This window comes from Rhineura floridana, chromosome 7 (assembly GCF_030035675.1).
Source record: "Rhineura floridana isolate rRhiFlo1 chromosome 7, rRhiFlo1.hap2, whole genome shotgun sequence".
Lineage (NCBI taxonomy): Eukaryota > Metazoa > Chordata > Lepidosauria > Squamata > Rhineuridae > Rhineura > Rhineura floridana.
The window spans coordinates 121,309,325-121,325,820 of record NC_084486.1 but is presented as its reverse complement, the minus strand read 5'-3'; the positions used below and the strand labels follow the sequence as shown (position 1 = coordinate 121,325,820).

The 16,496-nt window shown below is 39.6% G+C and overlaps 1 protein-coding gene and 1 long non-coding RNA gene across 5 annotated transcripts in view; one reads left to right on the top strand and one right to left on the bottom strand.

The window, feature by feature from the left end:
* Positions 1-16,496, bottom strand: part of ARHGEF26 (Rho guanine nucleotide exchange factor 26) — a 105,870-nt gene that overhangs the window by 16,932 nt on the left and 72,442 nt on the right. For all 4 annotated transcript variants that reach the window (XM_061637093.1, XM_061637096.1, XM_061637095.1 and 1 more), the window contains exons 11-12: positions 12,477-12,631; positions 1,557-1,766 (exon numbers count right to left, since the gene is read on the bottom strand). In XM_061637093.1, coding sequence (XP_061493077.1) covers positions 1,557-1,766; positions 12,477-12,631 — 365 coding nt within the window. The remainder of the gene's footprint in view (positions 1-1,556; positions 1,767-12,476; positions 12,632-16,496) is intronic.
* LOC133389443 (uncharacterized) lies at positions 751-5,268 on the top strand. The gene is made up of 3 exons (XR_009764110.1): positions 751-914; positions 2,162-2,179; positions 4,516-5,268. It is a non-coding gene; the product is annotated as an uncharacterized LOC133389443 (long non-coding RNA).

The window sequence follows — 16,496 nt, the reverse complement described above, 5'->3', positions numbered from 1 at the left end:
CATAAGCCCCAGCTAGCATGGCCAGCAATGAAGGATGATGGGAGTCGCAGTCCAACAATGTCTGATGGCTGGCACTGCATTATGTAGGTTAGACTTGAGCTGGAGAACCTACATATAAATCTCTACTCAGTCACAATGCTCATTAGATGACGTGGGCCCTTCACTTATCTCTCAACCTACCTTATTTCACAGAGTTGCTATGGGGATAAAACATATATGCCATCCTTGATGTACCTAGAATAATGAACTAATCAGCCAGCTGGGTGCCCTTTCATAAGAGGAGTAATAACTGGAAACATATCAGAAAAAAAAAATATATGTATTGCCATTCCCAGCCAAAAATTTCACTTCTCCAGCAAAAGCCATTACTTCTCTTGTGAAAGTGTTTTTTTCTGTATCTTCCTTTCCTGCTTTATCATTCCACTGGTGCAAGCAGGCTCATTATGACAAACCTCTGCATTACAAAAACAATGTTAAGCATCATTATGTGTACTGAAGTAAAGCATTTTAATTATGCTATTAATTATTACTGGTTGGTTATTAACAGTAGCCTAGTTTGCACACTACATTAAACAAGAGTTAAAAACAAACTATTGCTTAATGTGAACAAGCAGCATGCTGGTACACGCTACCCAAGTGCTCCTGCAGTGCTCCTCCCCTGCTGAAGAAAAAACAAGCCACAGTCTGGGTTGTCATGTTGTCCAAACTAGGGCCCTTGGTTTGTTTCCACCAAACAAGCCAAAAGCAGTAACTAAGTGTTGTCCTTGACTTACCACTCATGGTTTGTTTGGAGGAAACAAACTACAGGACCAGGTTCGGATGACATGACAAGCCAGACCGTGGCTTCTTTCACCTGGAGCACAGCAGCAGGGGGAAGAGTATTCTAGGATCTTCTGAGCAGCATGAACCAGGAGGTAAGAGGGTGTGTGTGTGTGGGGGGGGGAGAAGCACCATGGGAACTTCTGCCACCTGTGCCACTGTGGGCAAGCTGCATAGTCCCAAGCAGCCCAGTTGCCCCCCAGCTGGCAGTTCCGGACAATGAAGGAGCTGGCTTTGTGCAGCTGTGGCAAGCTGAGCAGGCCCTAGCCAGCTGGGGAGGGCTAGCCTCAGAGAGAGGTAATGGTAGACCCCCTCTGGATACCGCTTACCATGAAAACCCTATTCATAGAGTAGCCATAAGTCAGGATCGACTTGAAGGCAGTCCATTTCCATTTTTATTACCAGCTGCTCAGCTATAAAATCATAGCTCATTTTAAACTATGGTTTAATGTAATGTACAAACTGTCTCACATTTGGCAGTCCTATGAAGGAAAAAAGAGTTTGTTACTAGCCTATGAAATTTGTTTTTCATGCTACTGAATATTTGCACATATTTTACTGTTTTACATTTTCTGGACAGAGGCCAATAGAATCTGAGTTCAACAGAATCAAAGGTCAACAGAATCTTGACAGAGACTAATAGAATAACTATATATTCCAGTCAAAAATCTACATGAACACTGCTTTAGCAGCTCAGATATAAAAGACAGATTGAGAAAAATGTGTTATTTACTTACTGAGTTTCAGTTCCCAGCAGGAGTTCAATCTTCTCTCCTGCATGGTTACTTAGGACAGTTAATCTGAAGAGGTGATTTGCAGAACTCTGCCGAGAATAAAGAATAGGTGTGCTGTTTTTTATAGGAGAGGAATTCAGCTCTTCACTGTCACACTGTTCAACTAACAGTTGATCCCTTAAGGAATAGTCTGTGACATTGTAGCTCTCTTCACTGCAAATACAAAAAGCAGGGAAGAGAAGAGACAGGCAATTGCTTAGAGTCAAAACACTACTAAATGCATCACGAGTCATGTTCTGCAGTAAAGCCAATTTCTGAGAACAGTCCATTGTACATAATTAGTCAGAAGTTTTCAGCCTTTCAGCAACAGAAGAAAAAAAATTAGAATGTTTACAAAGCATCTGCTTGTCAAGACGACAAATGAAGTTAATATTTGAGCCCCAAAGAATTACATTCAGTGATGAAGCTTACACACATTTGATGTTCTTTTGGTAATGAAAGCGTTCCTAACTTTGTTCCAGTTATAGGAAAGGATGAGACTATGCTAATGTCAACAATAAAAAAGGACAATAGGTTTTCCTAAGTTATTGCTTTATTCTCTTCTCCAGGTACCTCTTCCATCCAAGGTAAGATGATGATGCAAGAGAGGGATTTTTTTTGGGGGTGGGGGATTATATAATGCCCTCTCCGAGAAGATTTAAATGCCAGCCAAAATGATTTTTATTTACACAGGCATTTTAACCGATTTTAATCGGATAAGGAGTGGTTTGTCTTGAGGCTTTATCTACAGCTTCTATACGTGTGTGTGTGTGTGTGTGTGTGTGTGTGTGTGTGTGTGTGTGTGTGAGAGGGAGAGGGAGAGGGAGAGGGAGAGGGAGAGAGAGAGGGAGAGAGAGAGGGAGAGAGAGAGAGAGAGGGAGAGAGAGAGAGAGAGAGAGAGAGAGAGAGAGATATTTATTGAATCCTAGCTTTTACTTGGAAAAGGGGAGATTTAGTAGTCCTCATTGCTGGAGTGTGAAAATTAAAATACAATGACCATTACTGAGCATGTCTACACAAAGTCCCATCATATTCACCGGGGCTTATTTCTGAGTAAAGGTATATAGGATAAATCCAAAGTTAGTCAGAGTGGACCCGCTTAAGTCCATTGATTCCACTGGGTCTACTCTGAATATGACTAACATTAGATATTACCCTATTCATTTAGATATTTTATATTCTGGATCTTCAACATAAATTTATGTTCTCAGAGTGGCTAATCAAGTAGAATGAAACAGAAACATACAATTTAATAATAACATATTTAATAATTTAAAGCATGCAAATTAAAATAACAAACTAAAGCAGCAGCAACTTATTCAAATACTCAGCACAATCAAGCTGCTGTACTCTATGTTTGGAGGAAGGACCACAGCTCAGTAGTAAAGCATCTGCTTTTCATGTCGAACAGCCCAGATTCAATCCCAGACATTGCCAAGTAGGGTTGGGAGTGACGCCTGTCTGAAACCCTGGAGAGCAACTGCCAGTCAGTGTGTAGAGCTAGATGGGCCAGTGGTGTGGCTTGGAAGAAAGGCAGTTTCTATATTCTCAAATTAAAAATGCTTACATTAGCAGTTCTTAAAAGCCTGGGAAAACAGAAATGTTTTTGCCTGTCACCAAAATGATAGCAACGACGTCTCCAGGTGGCCTCCTTGGGGAGGGTATTCCACAGGTACAATGCCACCATGGAACAGGCTTTATCTGGCTGCCACCTGTCGCAGTTCAGACAGCCAATGTGCCTAGCTGCTCTTTAAGGACATCATTTGCCTGCCCAAACGGTACACTATGAGAGGAAAATGCCTCATTTCCTTCTGTCACTACAGTGTTTTGCAGTTGGGACCTGGTGCTTCAATTTCACTGGACTATCTTGAATAAGCTACTATTGTTTTGTTTATGTAGAATAATGTTTAACATTTTAACAATTACAAACATGGTTTCTCAAAAGAAAGAAAAAGAACACCTATCATGTTGGGTGACATCCAAAGTTAGTCATACTTAGAGTAAACTCACTGAAATAAATGGAGTTGCCCACAATTTGAATGGGCCGATTCTGATTAATATCGGACATCATCCACAGAATTACTAATATACATGGAATTGTATATTATTTCTGCTGTGCAGTTTAAGCAAAATATTCAGGTCCCTGCTCCAAGGAGTTTATAAGCTAAAACTAGATCACAGGAAGAGGTTACAGAATGGGGCAGAGATGGAAAACGAGAGGGAACGGACAGGCAAAGGTAACCAAGGATGAACCTGAGCAAATACAGTTACACTTATATGCAGCATCTTTCACAAGCTTACTCAGAAGTATGCCCAAGTATGTCTCATGGAGCATACTCCCTAGTAAGTAGGACTGCAGCCTTAGACATTTTTTTTGGTTGGGGATGAAGACTTAGGTCTTTATGAAATACTATATAAAATTTATCCTGCTTGCAATGATCTTCTACGACAAGTCTACATCAAACCCAACACAATCCACCTAGTCTGTGCATGAAAACATATATGTTGCTCTAGACCTAGACAAGCAACAAAAAGAGGTGGTTTTTCAAGCTCCAGGGTGGCCCCCATATGAGATTGGTGGTTGTGTTTAACTTGGGGTCTACAAAAGGCAGACAAATTTAGCATTCCATGTTGAAGAATTTTGTTTTTGTTTTCTTAATTTGAAGGAGACTGAAGGTCTCTAGAAAAGGTCGTCAAGACGACAATGGAGAACAGACATGGTTTCCAAAACCATGAATGCACAGTTACAAGAGATTACGTAATGTTATGTAGTTGGATTGAAAAATATTAAGAAATTCTTATGTTAACACTTCTTGTTAACCAGCATAGACAAGAGCTGAACTATAATAGCCTATTTTTACAGCGATGCAGAGCTTGCTACTTGGAGATGTTCGACAGTAGCATCTTTATTTATCGCTTACAGGAATTTATGGATGAAAAAAGATGAAGCAACTTCAAAATGGGCAGTAAAATGTAAGAAGACAACTAAAGAACAAACTTTTCATTGGATTAAAGATTGCACAGCCTTGCCAAGTTTATGTACAGGTTGGCAATTGCATTGGTCCAGTCACAGACATTGCAATGATAGTTCCCATATGGAAATTATCTCAGCCATGCACATGGTCTTTTATGTGACTTAAGCCATAGGAAGTTAACATAAACCACACTTACACATCCACGTTCAGTCCTATGATACATACCCTTTACCTCAGGGATGTGTTGTGAGCCAGCTACCCATACAGAATATTGATTAGGGACAGATTTTCCCATCAGAGTTCCCCATAGATTTTAAGAAGAAGCTTCAGGTTTAAAGAGGCCCTTTGTACACTTTTTTTCTCCAGTTTGACTGTAGAGTTTTCTCATTCAATTCTGGGAAAGTGGCCAAGAATGTAACATCAATAAGATAACAGGCTGCCAGTCCTTTTATGGCCACTCTTTTTATGGCATTTTTACTTCCGACTGCTGCCTGAGGTATCGGAGTGAGAATTTAGAGATGGCCAGACTGATAAGCATGTGAAATTCCCAGGGTAACATGTTATGTACCCCACATTTGTTCTCAATTTATTCTTATAAAAGGAGTGTGTTAAGCCCCCAAGGGACCAGTCTCTTGACATGGTCACTCACTTTCCAATTACTGCATAAGGAGAGTTCAAGGCTTTCTTTGCCCTGGGACTTAGTTGGTAAGGTTTAGTCATTCTTTTCCAGTTTTGGATACTTAGATTTTACAGGATGTCTAGACGTATATGACTAAATATCATTATTTAACAGTATGCTTTAAAGCCTGAATAATGCTAACTTGTGTTTAACTGAACAGGCTTCATGCAACAGCCTGACATATTGTTTTATAGTGCTTTAACTTGAAAATTTAATTCTGTTTACTAGCTAGAGCCAGGAATGTATGCTACCTAGGTATTAAGTGTGTATGAAATAAATGTTATTAGTTATTCCATGATGATCCCATTATTTTGCTGATATATTCCTAGTCTTACGGGAATCTTTGGTGGGATTTTTCCTCTTTTGATTGGCCCTTGTGGATATCTCCAATGTTCAGAGACAGTGCGTGCTTAGGTTAGCACAGCATTTAGCAAGTGGAGCTCTGCAGGGCCACAACATTAAAAGGGAATTTCTGTGAACCTTCGTTCCTGTGCATTGACAAGAATGAGGGAGTCGAGACTATTTGAGATGTGGCCTTCCAGATGTTGTTGGACTCCTATCAGCCCCAGCCAGCAAGGACAACAGACAGGGATCATGGGAGTTGTAGTTCAGCAACTTCTGGAGGGTCACAGGTTCCCAAACCCTGCTTTATCTAGAAGCTTGGCTGTATAGCACTTCCTTTGTAATCAAAATATTTACATATACTTTCTGAATTCATTTGCCTTAGCTAAAGACTAAAATTCTGACCCTACATGCATTGCTGACTATTTTCATATCTGAAACTCAAGATATAGAATAAAATGCCAAGCAGTTTGTGCTACATAAGATACAGTACTTTCTGTGTGAGGAAGGAGGGAGATATCTGTCTGGCCAGGTAGCTTTCCACTGTAATGCTTTTATAAAAGGTCCACAACCAAATTTTGCAGATCTGTGCAGATAGCTTCTCAGGTATTGAAATGGCATTAGGTATGTGCCTAGGGAAGTCACCTGCAATTCTGCCCCACCCACTTCACCTATTTTCCAGAAACACAGCACCTTTGGGTGAAACTGCATGCCCTGAAGATTGTCAGGGTGATAGATTATACTAAGTTCTGGGACCAGCACATGTTCTAGCAGTTTTGACATTTGCAGGCACAACAACAATTATGCTTTCTTCTCATCCTCACAAGCTTCTTTGCCAGCAGCAGAGGTCACAGGGTTGAGCTGCTAAATCACTTATTTTCATTTAACTGGTAAATGGATGAAAGAGGCGATAAAGGCCACTTTCAGGACTGCCAGAAAAGAAAGGGAATCTCCACCTCTCAACATTTCAGGGTTTTGAAATGTGCCTATTGCATTTGGGAAACCATTGCAAATCTCTGTGAAATGTACCCTTACACTCCAATCCAAAAGGTTTCTAAGACATAAAGCAAGTTTTTTAGGCAGGAAGTTATGATTGATGCACAAGGGCACTGTCATGGATAATGATATTATGCCAGTTCTGCAGGAAAGATACATCCATGCTGCAAGCAGACATGTCAATACGAATACTTCAGACAAAGCAGTCAATCCCACTGAGGCTAATGAACAGTATGTCCCTGGTCTTCAGGTCCCTTCAAAAAAGGCAAATACACACACACACACACACACGAGAACAAGCCTGAACTACAGTCTCAAGAGACAGAATACATAACTTTGCCATCTCTCCCAGCACTGATTAAGTGTCATATTAAATCACAAAAGTCAGATTTCTTGTCCCCAAAAAAGCAAATATATATATAAAAAACTGTATGTTCAACTCTTCCCAATTCAATTGTTAATTACAGTCAACTGATCAACAACACAAACACAAAATCTAAAACACAAAATCTAAAACACAAAATCACAGCCTCAATAGAATTCATTCTTCTTGATTCCCCATCACACACCCCAGATTTGCAATCTTCTCCACATTTTAAAGCTATGATAAGTTTCAAACTTTTATTGTAAGGTCTTCTCCGCCCCATATGTAATGGATTGTATTATAAATCAAACTTCATCTGTTCCTTACGAAGGGTTGCTGATTATTCATTCCAAGAAACATGATGCGGATAAAATTTTACTTAAATAGTTTCCTGGAGAAAATTACTTTCCTTTGGAATGAGAGGGACTAGTTTTCAGAGGGTGGGGGTTATATGTGTTTACAGTGCATACAAAGTTTATATCATCAATGCCAACTCCCTACCGTCTCAACCACTATTATGGGAGTACCTCTGGAGAAGATGACTAGCAGATGTTGTATGAAAAAGGATATGCAATCAGACTGAATTCAGTGAGGAGAAAAATATTTCACCTCATTGAAACAAGAGATTTGCATTCTGATGGACTCCTTACACTCCAGGTTTTATTTGCACACATGCCAAAGAATCTAAATTAGATTACTGCAATGCACTCTAAGTGGGGCTGCCCTTGAAGACGGTTCGGAAACTGCAGCTTGTGCAAAATGCAGCAGCCAGATTGGTAACAGGGACCAGACAGTCCGAACATATAAAACCGATTCTGGCCCGCTTGCACTGGCTCCCTGTATGTTTCCGAGCTCGATTCAAGGTGCTGGTTTTGACCTATAAAGCCTTACATGGCTTGGGACCACAATACCTGATGGAACGCCTCTCCCGATATGAACCCACCCATACACTACGTTCAAGATCAAAGGCCCTCCTCCGGGTGCCTACTCCGAAGGAAGCTCAGAGAATGGCAACAAGGGAGAGGGCCTTCTCAGTGGTGGCCCCCAAATTATGGAATGATTTACTTGACGAGGTGCGCCTGGCGCCAACACTGTTATCTTTCCAGTGCCAGGTCAAGACTTTCCTCTTCTCCCAGGCATTTTAGCATGTGTTTTATATTGTTTTGAATTTTTAAATTGTGTTTTAAATTGTTTTTTAAAAGATGTATCTTAAATTGTATTTGTTTTTAGTTACTGTAAACCGCCCAGAGAGCTTCGGCTATGGGGCGGTATACAAGTATAATAAATAAAATAAATAAATAAAATAAAGAATGCAAGAACAGTTTTTTTTCTCATGGAAATACCTTTCCCTTTTATTTATTATTTTCTGATTGTTGGTAAATTTTCATCATTAAAATGCAAGGATCTACATAAACTGCAACACATTTTAGCTACAGATTTCTTGTTTTTAAAAAAATACTTTTTAATATGGCTCTGTAAGCTTGGCAGGGCAGACTGGTTGAAGACTTCAAGCATCACTTTAATTTTGTTGTTGTTATGTGCCTTCAAGTTGATTACGGTTTATGGTGACCCTATGAATCAGCAGCCTCCAATAGCATCTGTTATAAACCACCCTGTTCAGATCTTGTAAATTCAGTCTGTGGCTTTCTTTATGGAATCAACCCATCTCTTGTTTGGCCTTCCTCTTTTTCTAATCCCTTCTGTTTTTCCCAGCATTATTGTCTTTTCTACTGAATCATGTCTTCTCATTATGTGTCCAAAGTATGATATCATCATTTTAGCTTCTTAAAATTATTTCAAATCTCTTCCTGGTGAATGTAGCACAACCTTAGTTTTAGCTAGCAACTGTGGACAGGTAACATTCCGAAGTATTACTTGACCTTTGGCTGGCTTCACATTTTAGAAGTCCAGCTGCATTCCACTGACAGTATTATCTCAGGAGCTGAGAAGCCATTACAGAGAGAGAGAGAGAATTTTAGTGATATCCTGAGAGGATTGTAGGTCATGAAGTAAGAATATTTAATAACCAGATAGTCCAAAAAAAAAAGGCCCTTTTTAAATGTGTGTGAACCACTTTGATAAGTATCTGCCTTGCTGTTAATGAGGATTCAGAGTAGCCTAAATAACTATAAAAAAACTGTTGTAACAACTTAATTGTAAAATGAATGGCACATAACTGAGTACAGAAGGAGGAAAAATGCATAGTGGAGCAGGTCAGAGGAAATTATTATTATTGTTGTTGCTGTTGTTATTATTACTATTATTTATTAGATTTATATCCCACCCTTCCTCCCAGCAGGAGCCCAGGGCAGCAAACAAAAGCACTAAACACGTTAGAACATCATAACAAACTTTAAAACACATTAAAACAAAACATCTTCCAAACCATTACTTTAAAAAAGCTATCAAAACATCTTCTAAGATTAAAAACATTTTAAAAAAGAAAGTTTCAGAACATATTAACAAGCAATTCCAACACAGATGCAGACTGGGATAGGTCCCAACGTAAAAGGCTTGTTAAAAGAGGAAAGTAAATATATTAAAACCTTTGGCTATCTTTCTGTATCCCTTAGGAAGATGATGGTACATCTGTATAGGAGTAAGCTCTCTGCTGAACCTGGCTTTCCCTAGAGAATTATGTTCCCTCCCCCTTTCATTATATTTCAAGTTTTTAGAATCCTTTTAAGGATGCTGCTCGTGTTTTCTGGTTCTCTTTTTAATTATTTAAGAACATTTATAAATTGCTTAATATTAACAAAAATTCTTAGCGGTGTATATGTAACAACAACAATAAAAATATTTTGTCAATATACTGGAATAAAGAAAGTGTGTGTGAGAAAGAGTTTGACAGTGAGAGTGAGAGAGATTGAGTGTGAGAGAGAATGGCAACATTATTTCTGCCCAAACAGTTCTGGACAGCCCCACCCCATATCTCTTGTTTGGATGATCCATACTTACCCATTCATCCTAGTATTCATGTCCAGAGAAAGACTCAATGGAAGCTGAGATCTTTGGAGATTGGGCTTAAGTCGCCCAGTGTCAGGGTAGATCTCATATTTAAAAACAAATGCATTTAGCACTTCAATGTTGCAAAAGAGCTGGCTCCCAATCTCTCTCTGGAGTGAATTTGGGGAAAGGGGTGAAGTAACATCCAAGCAGTCCCAGAGTCTTGCTTTCTCCAGGTATCAGAACTCTTTAATTAATTCAGACTTAATCAACCACTTCTAAACAAAACATATGCAAAGAATTTCATATCCTATATGTATCCCAAAATGATAGAAAAATGAAAGATCCTGATCCCTCAGAATCATATATAATGTATTTATAGTCTGAAAACTGGATAAAATTAAGATCCCGAATTATGGAATTCCATGGAATGTAATCATATTGTATACTTTAAGGATTGTCAATTACTTTTTAAAAAGAGAAGTGAATAATATTAAATATGCAGACAAAATTACATAATTAATTTATGATCTGAGGTTACAATACAGTAGGGCCCACTCATACGGCAGGTTACATTCTGGACTCCCGCCGAAAAGCGAAAACCGCTGAAAAGCAGAACTCATTGAATAGAATGGCACGTGACACCCAAAAACCTCCGTAAAAGCGGAACAAGCGCCGTATGAGTGGGGCTTTAGTCTAACTGCGTCTGACTGAGACCGCCGCATTAGCAAAGCAAAGCGCCGTAAAGTGGGACCTTATTGTACTATGTTCACTTGTCTGGAAATAGGTTCAACTGAATGGGACTGACTAAAGAGTAGACATGTATAGGATTTCACTGTGAATGTGCAGTCTACACCATCCTGAAGGCTCAGGTTAGGTAATTCAAATATAAATAAAATATCCAATTGAATTTAAAACCAAAATAAGACACAGTAACACAAATGCCCCAAACACCAATGATCACAGCAATTAAAGCAGTGCTTCTCAATATTTTGAAGTGGGGCCCACAAGTGAATTCACTCAACTTCTCAAGGCCTTCTTCTGCACTAACTACACCTGTACAGCCCTTATTATTCCCATCTACAACAGAAAACACAAGAATATCACATTAACAGTTGACAGTGAACAGGTTTATAGTTTATATTTAATTTTGAATGAAACCTGTGTCTTAAAAGGGTCCCACAATAGTAGTGATGTACTGCTGGTCTGATGAAAGAAAGAAAAGAACTCTGGAAATGAACAAGAAAAAGCTCCTCATTGCACAACCCTCCCAGGAATAGATCATGATACCCACTTTGGAGAGCACTAAAGAAAAGAGTACAGAACCATCAGAGTATGCCTAATGCCAAGAGCTTTGCTGTGCTTTATCTTCTTATAGCTCTTTAGAACTAGACCTGATTAAGTCTCATTGCTCAGATGCCTTTAAGCCTGCTTGCTCAATGACAGTTGCATCTAATTCTAATGATAGATACCTCTGTCATGTAAAGCACTTGCAGATTTCTTCTTTAAAATGTGCATGCAATATTAACCAAGTGCTATAAGTTGTCTTTTCTACCAGACAATTCTGGCATGTATTATCAACCTATGGCTGGATTCATTTTTTACCCTAATCACTGGTTGAAGCTTACATCTCTAAGTCCAGATAAATGCTCAGTATGATTAAGAAAATACTTTTAAAAAGAGCAGGAGGGTACTCCAGTATTCATACAGAGGTATAGTAGAATAGATTTTCTAGAAATGCTGCAAACCAAACCTATTTAAGTTTTTGACTAATTAAAAATAAAGTGAATCCTCAGGTAGAGAGTTGAGAAATTCTACAGCCTGAAGACTCTGGGGCATGCTGTCAGTGGTGTAGTGGTAAATTTTGCCATTCAGGAGTTCCATCATGACAATCCCCATAACCACACTCCGGACCTAGGTTCCGGGTCTGGACCTACGTTCAACTTGTAAAACACACTGAGCTTTAACAAAACAGCTTCGGCCAGCAGAAGTGCAACCTTTAGCTTTTAATTAGAAATGCAAACAATCTTGCACAAAACAGTATCCATATAAACTGCTAGCATGAAACAGTAACCCCATCAAAGAAAAGGAAAGAAATTGTTTTGCAGGGAAGAAAATTAAATACTTACTTAATCAGGGGACTTACCCTTGGGCTAGGGTAGAAAAGGGAAGTAATCTAAATAGTTAATTTTATTTATCAATCAAAATAAGAAACAGCCATACATAGAGCAAATAATTAAAGATGGAACAAACAAAACAACTCTCTACGATAAACTGTAAAATGTTCAAACAAGAGAGGCTCTAAGAGCTCCAAGACCATTCATTTCTTCTTTTGTGATGATAAAAGCAGTAGAAAGTACAATTTGGTATGGGACAAATTGCCTCACTTCTCTCCCTTTTTGTAAATGATGTGTAAATGGACCGGCATGAGCTGCCCGTGTCTTTCAGGCACTCCACCCTCTCTTCCCCTGAATGCCCAGTCCAGATTTGTCCTAAATCAATATCCAGAGTGAGAGCAGACAGCGATTTATCTGTTTTAACTCTCCAGTGCAATAGACTTATGTATTCAGTACAGCTCTTACCTTTTCTTTTTTGTGATAATGAGAACATCATTAAAAAGAAAGAAGTACATTTGCTGCTTAGAAGTCCTTTTAGAGAAAAGTCCAGTGTCTTCCACATATGCTATCAATTCCCCTCGTTTCACCAGCCATCGGGAAGAAGAAACTAATGGAAATGGCTACAAAGTAAGAAAATTACAGTTAAGCCCCGACAAAATATTCTGTAATACAAGTTTTGTTTTTTTGACAGACCCATGCACATTAATAATAAATTCTGAGTTCCTTCCAGGCTTATGATTCTAAATACATACAAAAGGAGAAAAGAAATGCTCTGAAAGAATTACTGAAATAAGCATTCGCTTCAACTTTTTCAAATACCACAATTCAATCAATCTATAATAATCATACAATCTGATTTATATTAAGAGCAAAACACAGCATCATAATGCCAACCAGCCCTGAGGACTATGTGGAGCTTTGTGTAACAAGAAATAAAAAATAAATAAATGTCTCATAATGTATAATTCACTAATAGGCAAAATACCTTGCGGTTTAAGAACATACCTATAGCCCACAGCTATTCTATCAAACTTTAAAAAGCAGGGGAATTGGGCAGCTATAGTGAATGCACCAGGGGAGCAGGAGACCTGAACTCCTCTCTGAGATATTGTACTGCCCTACAAATTGGTCAAAATGCAAACACCATTTGGGTTGGTCTTTCACAGTCCAATCCACTTCCTGTGTAGCTTGGAAGAATTTGGTAAAATGTGCCTCTGAGCATATGGTGAGTGGTGGCAACACTTGCCATCTCCAAAGATAGAGAATTATATTTTTGTATGTTTGCTGGTGTTCTTCTTACTTTGCTTCTTTCCTGTGTTATTAATGTTTCTACAGAGAATCTACACTAGAAAATTTTATTTCCCTCATTATTCATCCCAGAAATCTGTGTCAAATTTATTTTTATTAATTTCAAAGCCTTTTTATTGGTCAGTGTCATATGATGGTGAAGAGAGCCTTTTGTGTTTCAAACTGGAGGCTATGCTCTATTTCTATTTTGCGTGCATTAACAGGGGAATTTGGACCTGCAGTTTGATGAAAAATCAGACTGATTCCAGTATGTTGCTACTTCAGCAATGACTCTAGCTGTTGGAAAAAAGAGGATGCATGTTTTCAGCCTGCTATGTTTAAACCACTTCATTTAAGGCAAGGTGGGCACAGTCAATTAAAAACATAGAGCACACCTAGCATTTTGCTAGAATATATTTCACCTCCCACTGTTTTATCTTGTGCAAATTGAGACACTCCTGAGGTCCACTGGAGACTATTCTGCAGAAGTCAGTGCCATTATTCCACAATTATGTTTGGAGTTTTTTTTAGTATAAATTTTGCAAAGAGTTGCTGTACTTCACATATTCACAGAAATAGAAATAAAAGAATATGATTTCCTATAGGAAACGTCACTAAAATTGCAAAGGAAATCAGACATATTCAAAGTGACCATCTGAACTATGTCAACTGTCTTAATAATGTTGCTTCCTCCCTGCTAAAACAAGATCAGCACAGCACATGTCTTCTTTCTATTATTTGGGCTGATTACAGGTGTTGCCACCACTCACCATATGCTCAGAGGCACATTTTACCAAATTCTTCCAAGCTACACAGGAAGTGGATTGGACTGTGAAAGACCAACCCAAATGGTGTTTGCATTTTGACCAATTTGTAGGGCAGTACAATATCTCAGAGAGGAGTTCAGGTCTCCTGCTCCCCTGGTGCATTCACTATAGCTGCCCAATTTCCCTGCTTTTTAAAGTTTGATAGAAATAGCTGTGGGCTATAGATACATTCTTAAACCGCAAGGTTTTTTGCCTATTAGTGAATTTCCCTGCTTTTTAATCCAGGAAGTAAGAAATGGATCCTGTCCAAGTTTGCTGAGAATGGATGGATCATTTGCATGCTTATTGAGTTCAATGGGATTTACTCCCCTGTAATCATGCTTAGGATAGGTGAAACTGACCACAGAGGGAGGGGAGGGGGGGAGGAGGAGGAGGGAGGGGAGGAAATGCAGAGGGGAGGACTGAGAGGGGAGCAGGCAGGATGGGGAGGGGAGGAGAAGGACAGATTTGATCATTTGCATGTTTATTAAATTCAGTGCGATTTACTCCCGTGCAATCATGCTTAGGACAGGTAAAACTGACCGGGGGGGAGGCAGGGAGGGCTTGAGTGGGCACAGGAGGAGGAAGGGAGAGGAGAGGGGAAAAGCAGGTCTGATCATTTGCATGCTTATTTTCAATGGGATTTACTCCTATGCAATCTTGGTTAGGATAGGAAACACTGACCATGGGGGAGGAGGAGGGGGAGGGGGAAGGAGCGTATTGGAGGGGGGCAAAGGAAGGTGGAGGGGAGGGCAGGTTTGATCATTTGCATGCTTAAAGAGTTCAATGGTATTTACTTCCGTACAGTCATGTTTAAGATAGGTAAAACTGACCATGGGGAGGAGGAAGGGGAAGGGGAAGGAGAAAGAGGGGATTGGAAGGGGACAGGGAGTGAGGGGCAAAGGAAGGGGGATGGAAGGGGCAAGAGAAAGGGATAGGAGGAAGGAGAAGGGAAGGTGGGTTTGATCGTTTGCATATTTTTTGAGTTCAGTGGGATTTATTTTTGTGCAATCATGTTTGAAAATGAAAATGGACTGCCTTCAAGTCAGTCCCCACCTATTGCGACCCTTTGAATAGGGTTTTCATGGTAAACGGTATTCAGAGGTGATTTCACCATTGTCTTCCTCTGAGGCTAAGAGGCAGTCATTGGCCCAAGGTCACCCAGTCAGCTTCATGGCTGTGTGGGGATTCAAACCCTGGTCTCCCAGGTCGCAGTCCAACACTGACCCAGGGAAGGGGCAGGGAGTGGGAGGGGAGGAGATTGGGTGGGTGGGCACTGGGCAGAAGGGAAGCTCCTTTCCTTTCCAAAAGGAAAACATTGTAAACGGAATCATTCTTTTTCAGGCTTTCCCCCACCTTTTTATTCTACAGCAGACACATGTAGCCTCCCACCCAAATTTAAACCAAAGCTGTCCCTGGCCACATCCACACCAGGCCTTTATTTCACTTTGGACCGTCATGGCTTCTCTCAAAGAATCCTGGGAAGTGTAGTTAGTGAAGGGTGCTGAGAGTTCCTAGGAGACGCCCTGTTCCCCTCACAGACCTTCAATCAGAGTGGCTGACTGTTAAACCATTCTCTCAGGGGAATAGGAGTCTCTTAGCACCCTTCACAAACTACACTTCCCAGGATTCTTTGAGGGAAGCCATGACTGTCTCACATGAAATCAAAGTCTGGTGTGGGTGTGGCCCCCTGATTAGCCAAGCCCAGCAGCTGTGAGGCTTTTAGAACTCTACAGTTGGTTCTTACTGAGCATGCTCCACGCTATCATTGGGTCCCAGCCAAAATTTATTAAATTAATTAAAAATCAGCCAGGCATTTTTTAAACTTTTAAACTGCAGCAGATGAAGGTCAGAGTATGGGGCAACGTCAGTATTAGGATTACAGGTACTCTGTGAACATGGCTGATTTTTAATGAATTTCAGCAGATTATAACTCTCAGAGAAAAAATTCCAAAAGGGCTCTGAGGTTTTTCTCTCTCTTTTTACACTTTGAACTGTCTATTCTCTCTGACTGTTTTGTGTATCGCCATGAAAATTGACAGGGTTGTTAAGCAAGCGTTTCTGAGTTCAGAACTATAAGTTATGTAAGGTTTTGTTTTGAAATGAGCTTATGGGAAGCATCAGAATGGCATGGGGGTATTTTCAGTTTAACATTGCGGAATGTGAAAAATCCCTGCTGGCTATAGTATACAGCCACTCTTGTGGCTGTATAAAAAATAAAAATGAAGCAAGTTTTCATTTGTCTGTGATTAGCAAATGACTCCAAGTCTTCTTCTATATGAGTGAAGTATGTTTCTGATTTTGAGCAAAATTCCAAAAAGCATATTTTCTAGATTTTATTTTGATTTTTTTTTTAAAAAAAGTTAAATAACAATTGCCATCATCTTCCAAC